This window comes from Pezoporus wallicus, unplaced genomic scaffold (genome assembly GCF_028554395.1).
Source record: "Pezoporus wallicus isolate ANWC-B61680 ecotype Strahan unplaced genomic scaffold, APGP_CSIRO_Pwel_v1 contig_6936, whole genome shotgun sequence".
Classification (NCBI taxonomy): domain Eukaryota; kingdom Metazoa; phylum Chordata; class Aves; order Psittaciformes; family Psittacidae; genus Pezoporus; species Pezoporus wallicus.
This window is the reverse complement of record NW_026642285.1, coordinates 755,382-764,216: the sequence shown is the minus strand read 5'-3', so window position 1 is coordinate 764,216 and position 8,835 is coordinate 755,382. Positions and strand designations below refer to the sequence as shown.

Below are 8,835 nucleotides of genomic sequence, written 5' to 3'. Positions count from 1 at the left end.
ATATTTCTTATAGGTACATGATGAAAATTGCTCACATAAAAAAAGCATGATGGTAATTTGGCTCCAGCTGGCATTCAGATGAAAGCAGGCCTGTGTGTGGCTACCTGGGTAGGCATGCCTTCAGATCTTTGTATAAGACATTTCCCTTCAAAAGTCAGTCTTGAAAACATACTTTTCCCATATCAGTGTTTATGAATACCAAATAAAAGGTAAAGAAATTTTCCTCGAAGGGAACTCTTCATTTTTATTTAAATGAATACTTAATCTACTTAAGAAGTACTTGTCCCAGGACATTTCTAGGTCCATCTGTGAACAGAAACATGTAAAATTAAAATATTAATTATTAAAACTTTTTATGGAACAGGATAAACCTTTTCTCCTTTTTCAGGGCGTAATAAAAGCCCTGTGGCAAAGCACAGAGCACACAGCTGCTTCTGGCACAGAGCCGTAGGCATGGGGACACACTGCTTATGCTAAGACTAACAGGCGAAGTACAAAGTACAGAACACTTGTAGCTGGAAACTCTTCCCCTAATTGGTCTTCTGTTGGGAAAGACACAGTAAAAACAGAGTCTTAGGCTTTTTGATCCATCAGTTCAGCTTAAGCACATTTGGGCTATCTGCTGGGCCTGTCTTGGTGAAGATGCTGGTTCATGTCTGAAGAAGTACAACTGTGATGAACAGCAGAAGTTGCTACTTTAAGGGTAAGGAGTGTAGTATGTTGTTTTACAATGCAGAGTTATAATTTTTAATATTAAGAGAAATACTTAATGAAATTTTATTCCTTAAGCATCTTCATGCCCACAAGAAGATGACAGGTATTATTTCATGCAGAGAGAGAAAGAAATATCAGGCATCAGGCATCTCTTGACTCAGACACTGCTCTTTCCCAGGCTTTACCTCTAGAAGATGGGTATAAGCCTCAGGCTGATTGCTTCTGTGTTTGCTGGAGAAGGAGAGGTTCAAGAGAAACATCTGCAGGGAAGATCCTGCCAGCATGAGAGGCAGGCTGGAGTTAGCTGCCTGGAGTATGTGCAGGTGTGCTCTGGGACAAGACCACCAGTGCCATTGCAATGGTCTGCAATCAGCAGTAGTATAACCAGAAGATAAAACATGGAGGCAAATATATTTTAGGTTTTGTTTTTGTTTGGTTTTTGCTGTTTTTTTTTTTATTCAGTATGACCAAAAGCAGACTTTGCTAATTCCTTAGAATTACCAATAAATAACTATAAATTAAAAACCAAGATCAGCCTCACTCAGCTCCACAGAACTGTGCCACTAGTGTCCTCATCCTCTCCAAGACCTACCTCTCTACCAGCACTGTCCAAACTCAAATGTTTCCTCAACCACATTGGCATGATTGGCACTCTCTTGCTTGTTTAAATCTCTGCTCATTTTCTCATCTCTCTCACCCCTGTTTTCATTAACATGAGATTATTTTTGCTCTTTTTTTACTATGGTCTTCATATCTGATTTAATTTCATTTTATTTACTGACCTTTTCCCTTCTTCAAATTAGTTTTGTGTCCTGGTTTCAGCAATATTATTGAATGTGCAATACCACAAGAGACTAAACACCTCTGTTTATGAGAGGTGCCCCTCAGGGTTTTCCAGGCTTGCTTTTATATCCTGCAATGAAATTCTGTGCTTTTGAGAGCAGTCCTAGTCCCTGGAACTCACAAAAAATCTCCTTATTGATTCCAGAAGGAGAAGACTAATCACTAAAATCAATTACACTCTTGTATCAAACTTTTTACAGCTCCTGCTGACTTCAATAGCAATTCCCCTTGTACATCTAAGGATGCAATCCAAACCAGAAGTCAGTAAACAATTAACTGACCTATTTTTTAAGATGATATGTCAGTTAGTGGGCAGTGTACTTAGGCAGCTTGAGGCACAATCGAGGTCTCATATTTTTAATGCTTCATATGTTTATAGGTACTGAATTCTGAAGAAAAATGGTGATCATCATCATTATACAATCCTGTAAAAAACACAAGTCAGAAAATTTCATTATACTGACCTCAGATAAAGCACATGTCAGAGAAGCGTAAAAGATCTTCACATTTAAAATATACTCTTCATTTACAGTCTGGATTTCACTTAACCCCTTCACTACAGGCTCTCTAAATTTCTCTTTTCAACTGCATAAACCTCTTCTTCACTTCTCTCAATATATGCACTTAGTGTGACCAGATTTTGGAAGCCAGGAATTCTGTGAATTCTGTAGTGGGTTTTTTGTTGGGTTTGTTTGTTGGTTTGGTTTTTTTTTTGAGATGCTTCAATATTAATTTTTTTTTTTACTATAAATAAAGCCTTTTTTCCGGCAACCAGTCTCCAAAGGTCACCTTACATTGTTTTGCTATTTCCCGTATTAAGCAGCAATGCTTTCAGCTGACATTCCAACTTCAAGTCATGCATATGAGCATGATGCAAGCCTGCTTCAAACCACTGAGAGAGGGCTGCAGACAAGACTGCTGTATAGTTGCTGAGAAAAATAACATCCATTGTCAAAAAGGGCACTTCAAACAAAATTTAGCTTCATGAATACAAGTGTCTCCAAATATTTGGTTCATGCTAAAAATATAGCACATTTATTAAAAATAGATATTTATAAACATTGATATGAACAGACACAGATGCTAGGCAAATGAGAAAGGAAAAGCAATCATATAATATATTTCTCCCAAAATTTTATCATGTTTAGGCAGACCTTGTTCAATTGAATTGTTTTTTTCATGATTGCACCATATGTTCATTCTAAATAAAAAGCTTGTCAGATTCAATGAAAGTAAAAGCAAAAACCAAGAGAAAAAAGTCATTTGACATAACAGACACGTGATCTGTGCTATGGAGCTATCTTGAAGTTCAATCTTTGTGGGTATACAGTATACGTTTCTAATTGTATATAGTGTACAGTTCCTCTCTTTCTTTCTTTTTTTAATGAATTGTATTAAAACAACATATCCCTCATGGAGTTCTTCAGAACTACACCTTGCATAATTGCAGTCATTTTCCCCCAAAATGAAAACCAAACAGAAAGGAAGAGAGCAAGACTGTGTGAAAAAGTCTTGTTAAATTAATTGTGCTTCAGCCTTTGCTGCCTGCAGGCAGTGCTTATATGATGTGTTAATATAATACAGAATCAATTCTGGTTAAACAACTTGTCAATAGTCAGCAATGTTTGTTGTCACTCAATGGCCGTTTTATCTGGTCTATTTGCAGGCCTTCTAGTTTACAGCGTTGTGTAAATATACACAAAAATGATAACAATGAGGTTCAGAATTGTCCCAATAATTCCAAGCATTGCCAAGATGGTTTCTTCTTTGCTTTCCTTTTCTTGACTGCCTTTATCTTCTTCATTTCCACTAGTGATTACCATCTTGGTGGCCAGTTTCTTTATCCTCCCCTTCCAGATAACCTAGATTTCAGAATAAAAACATCAAAATGTATTGTTAGTTTCCAAACTCATATTATTAGTGGAGCCAATTGCAGAATTTTTGCCCCATAATGCGTTATATTAAGAATTAATTTTAAAAGGATAAATAATTTACTAACTATTTAGTAAATGCTTAATTAAAATGATAGTTAAGCTAGCTTGTAGATTACTCATAACCTTCTATAACACTCTGTTTATGTGCCGGCTATTGTTTGTTACACATATAACTCATCTGCAATGTTGTTATAAAGCTGGTTAGAAATGTATCAATGAGGTGTGACGCCACCAGTGTCAGTGGGGACTTTGCCTGCACTTGAATTGCAGTAGACCTTCTTGTCAAATTGTGGAAACCCTAGATTTACACTTCAGTACCAAGAAGCAGCTAGGTGAGGGAAATAAAACTGGGAAGAGCTCATTTCTTTTTAATAGGAAAAATCACCAAAGACAACAGCATTTTTTTCTCCTGATGAGAAAGAAGACAGCAGTAACTTCCTAATAAATAATTCAAAATAAAAGCACAACGAAAATAACATCCATCTTGGCTTTTATTTTCCTCATTCTTACTGTACAATGAAAAGTTACTTGCAGTGCAGTGAGCTGAAATGTATCGATCTGCCTGCAGGGAGAATACAGTCATTTCCCAAGCAACAGCCCCAGCCTCTGAACTGCTTAAAAAAAGAAAGAAGATTCTTCAAATGTGGGACCAGCCCTGACTCCTGGTACTGCTGGATCCACAGATAAAGAAACTCCTTTGGTCTTCCAGCCAGGCATTAAGACCTGGATAAACATTTGATTGTTCAAACTGGAAACGGATACATTCTATTTATCTGTGTTTATCTAATGCTGCAGATTCTAACCTCATGGGCAAACCAGAGCGTCCTAGAAAACTGAAGAAGTTTGGCTGGTTTCCCAAAGCCAACTGATCTGCCAACAGCTGGGTTCAGGCAATGCCCTGCTGTTGTCTCCTGAGATGTAAAGCATACTCCCTGATTTTTCTGCTGCAGGAAGCAATGGTAGGATGTAGCAAAAAATGCTCTGCAACATCTTGTGCCTGTGGGAGGCATCTGGTTGGACGAGAAAGGGGGCACAGTCACTTTCCTCATTCCTCCCTCTGCTAACCCATGGAGCAAAACCATTAGATCCCATGTGGCATGGATGTTCTGGGGGATGAGGGCTCCCCAAGGACAGGCCACCGCCTCTATGGGCATGTCCCCATCAGCAGTTACCACCAGGGGGCAGCCCTGACCTGCAGCTCCATTGAGCTGAAAAGACGGAAGGACTGGGAAAGGTGAGAAAATCCTGTGATAGAGGCACTGGGAGGAAAAAAAAAAACACGTCCCAAGCTATGACTCGCAGCAATTACTTCACCCATAAAGCCATGAGTCATTTGGATATCATGTTCTTTTCCCCTCCAGTAACTGGGAGGTTTTCCCTCTGTCCAAATGTTTGCATTTCACTGTTTATTTGGAAAAAAACCAAATAAACCAGTCCCTGGGCTGCACAATCTCTGATCTGAGGTTGCACTATCACTTTTCTCTTCTTTTAATATTAGCAAGGAGATGCTGAGCAGTTTGAAAACAAAACACAACCAGCATGACTTGGACTGCCAGATATTTTCTGTCCCACTAAGGGGCCTTAAATGAGGAAAAAAGTCCTCAGTGGGATTCAGTGAAATACGCATGGAGAAGCTGGTGACTGGGACGTGATGAACACGAAGGAACAACAAGAAGGCAACAGCAGTTGAGAGTTTATACATGGGTTGATGCACAGTGTGATCTGTTGGAGGTCATCTCTCTTGCTCCAGTCATGCCTGTGTGCTGTACTTAGCTCATGCTATGATACAGCCTGCAACTACATGAACTGATGAAACTACGCAAAAGGTGTGTCCCAGGAGTGCTTCATGTGCTATAAAAACAATAAAAGAAATTGCAGTCCACGGCAGCAGGGGTCCAGATAGAAACTGGCCTAAAGCAAACCCCCCAAAACATGTGTGGTGTGGACACTGGCGCCATTTGTTTCCCTAAAGGGATTTCTCCAGTGGGTCCACACTGCTTGCTATTTCATACACCTAAACTCTGCTAGAGAGCTAGCGCAATGAGCTTGGTATTAAGAGGCATTTAACATTCAAACAGGACAAGACTGGGACCAAATACAATTATATTAGTACTTTGCCAAATATAGCACTGTTGAAATCAAGGTAAGCGTTGGCTTTGAACTGTGAAGAGACCAGAATCAAAATTACTTCCCCACATTTAAGGACTGACCTTGGGAGAAGAGGAGGAGTCTCCTAATGGTAGACTCAAGGCTTTAACCTTCACAGATCTCAGGCTCACAGCAGTATTTTGGCTGGCTGAGGTCTGTGGGTGTTTTTTTGTTACTGGGAAAGTATTTGCTGTCAGTTTTAATATAATTGCTCCAATTAAGAAAATAGAAAAGTTTTCTGGCTTTCTTTGATACCTTTTATCAACCTTTATTATTCTCTTCTGGAAATTGATTTCTTTTATTTGACATCGTTTCATGTATTTAAGATTCTTAAGACACATTGCTCCTTTCATATATTTCTGATCAAACTTCATGCTTGTCAGAAGCACACCTTTTCCTTATACAGAACTGCTGCTAGAACTGCGGATACAGAAGCCATAGAGAGCACTAGATTTACCAATTCTTTAATAACTATACTTCTTACTTAATTACTACTTCATTGGGAATGCACTTTCCTGCCACATCAAAATTAATGTTTCCTACTTCATTTTGCAAGATTCATCATCAACCTAACATCAACCTAAGAACCTGTCCTGGTTTCAGCTGTAACAGGATTTTTTTTCTCCTTCCCAGTAGCTGGTGCAGTGCTGTGTTTTGGCTCTAACCTGAGAACAATGCTGATAACACACCAAAATTTTTAGATGTTGCTCAGTAGCACTTACCCTGATCAAGGATTTTTCAGTCTTTCATGCTCTGCAAGTGAGTGAGAAGATATACAAGAAGCCAGGAGGGAGCAGAGACAGGACACCTGGTCCAGACTGGCCAAAGGGATATTCCATACCACAGCACATCATGCCCAGTATATAAACTGAGGGGAGTCACCCAGAAGGCCCAGATCACTGCTTGGGTCAGGCTGGGTATTGGTCGGTGGGTGGTGAGTGGTTGTACTGTGCATCACGTGTGTTTATCGTTTTTTCCCCATTCTCCAGCCAGTTTTATATTCTCTCCCCTTGCTATTTCCCTTATCATCATTAGCAGTAGTAGTAGTAGTACTAGTAGCTGTATATTATACTTCAGTTATTTGACTCAATACTTCTTAACCCATAGGGTATGCATTAATTCTCCTCCCATCCCACCAGAGCAGGGCGAGGGAAGGGGGAGATGAGCAAGCGGTTGTGAGGTTCTGAGTTACCAGCTGGGCTTAAACCATGACACAGCCTTTTGAAAAGATGTGTATTCCAGAAGCTATCCACGAAAAGATACGTATTTCATATATTCTGCTTTGCACAAAGGAGGAAAGGACATTTCAGTGCTTAGGACACTCCCTGCACTATTCACCTCCTTGCACTTCTGCTGACTTTTTATATATGTATGAAAAACCCACATAGTCTCCCTGCCTCAGTTTCTTATCTATCTGTGGAATTCTTTGAAGAACTGCCCAGCCTATGTCCATGACAGGAAATGATCCATAACAAAAGTGAGGCCCCACAAATAATTCCAAAAGAGAGAGATGTAAACATGAAAAATTTCAAATCCAACAGTGCTATAAAATACACCCACTACCATGTCCCCAGATCTGTGGGACCTTCTGCACCCAACTGTCATTGCAAACAGCCCAGTGAACTAGACTAAACATTTCTAGCAAAAGGAGATAATCCCATTCATCTCTCTGCTCTAGCATGAGCAGTGACTGATCTAAAGGTGATGGTTTAGTGGCAGAGCTTTGGAAAAGGGAGCAGCAAAAGTGCACGTTTGCGAATTTACTGCAGTACGTTTATCACATTGAGGATACAAAGCACATCCCTCATGAAGTGCCTGCCCTGATATATCTGTCAGCTTTTGAATATGCTGGCACCTTGACTTGCTCTTGAAAAAGTTTTGTAATCTTAAATCACTTCTCTTCCAAGTCATTATTTATGAGCTCCCCAAAGATGCCGCAAGTGGAGGGTGCTCACAGCAGAAAGAGGCCGCTGGGGAAATAAGAGGAGGGGAGCACGGTCTGGGCTCTGCCAGGTGCCCTCCACACTCGTCCCTCTCTCCCCATTCTGGCATTTTGAAAAACAAGAACAAAAACTTCGGAAAGGCTCCCAGGGTCCGATGCTGAGCTGGTACAAAGCAGCCTCCCTTCCCCAAATTCAGCTGAGCCACCTCTGTTTACACCAGCTGAGGGTCTGGCTCCTTGTATTAAATCTAGTTTGAATATCAATAAACACAAATTTTGTATTCTTAATCCATAATCACAGACAATCACCAGCCAAATTGTTTTGATATTCAAACTTGTTTGCAGTCCCCAGGCTATTAGTTGTGATGACACATTAAGAGATAAGAGAGCTTTAATTTTCTGAGGATAGTTCCACCCTCTGGGGATAAGAAACACACAGCACAAACTTGTTTTGATTATCAAACTGAAGAGGGCACAGAAATCTTACAAAGTGGAGCGTGAGTTCAGATGCTGGAGCTGACGCCTTTTATCTCACAAAAGTGCTCCTATTACCAAGCAGGGAAGAAAGGGTCCTTGAGGATTTAACCCCCCTTGCACATTACAGCCAAGTGGAATTTTGCTCCTTTACTCCTAACAAGTTATTTTAACCTTGTTTTCCTGCAAGGACAGACCCGGCAAAGTTGGGTGCTCAGCTCAAGTCCTGGACAGCCCCCAAAGCAAGATGCTGAGCACGGCAGTTAGGTGGATACTGCACTGCTGCTAATGTTTTGTGGGGCAAAGACAGACTAAGCTCACACATTTGTGCTCATTAGCAGTCCTATTTCTAATGAATACATTGCCATATTTTTACTTCTGTGACAACTTTGCCATATTCTGACTTCTGTTGATGACTTTGCCGTATTCTGACTTCTGTGTGACTCCCGATCCTTGTACCATTTTGACTGGATAAATCCTCTCCTAAACTGTACTAACATACTATGTTGTCAGCTATCAGTCAAGATCCTGCTCAGAGAAGCACTGGCGGGTGCAGGGACACACATTGGTATTTATTTTTAGAGTTGGATGTCAGGAAACTGAAAGGCACTATGTAAATGCAAGATAATGCCAAAAGAAGCTCTGAGGCCATAATAAGCTTCACTAGAGACACAGCAGCTTGCACAGACAGTGTGCAGTATCTATGAATAGCAGATGAATTGAAATAGAATAAGCAGAAACTAATACCTGGTAGAATCAGGATACCTGAAAAAAGCAAAG

At 40.2% G+C, this 8,835-nt stretch overlaps 1 protein-coding gene across 3 annotated transcripts in view; it reads right to left on the bottom strand.

The window, feature by feature from the left end:
* Positions 1-3,059: 3,059 nt before the first annotated feature.
* The window catches only part of TUNAR (TCL1 upstream neural differentiation-associated RNA), a 167,843-nt gene continuing 162,067 nt past the window's right edge, over positions 3,060-8,835 (bottom strand). For all 3 annotated transcript variants that reach the window (XM_057428394.1, XM_057428395.1, XM_057428396.1), the window contains one exon: positions 3,060-3,419. In XM_057428394.1, the coding sequence (XP_057284377.1) occupies positions 3,234-3,419 (186 nt within the window). In that variant the 3' untranslated portion in view covers positions 3,060-3,233. The remainder of the gene's footprint in view (positions 3,420-8,835) is intronic.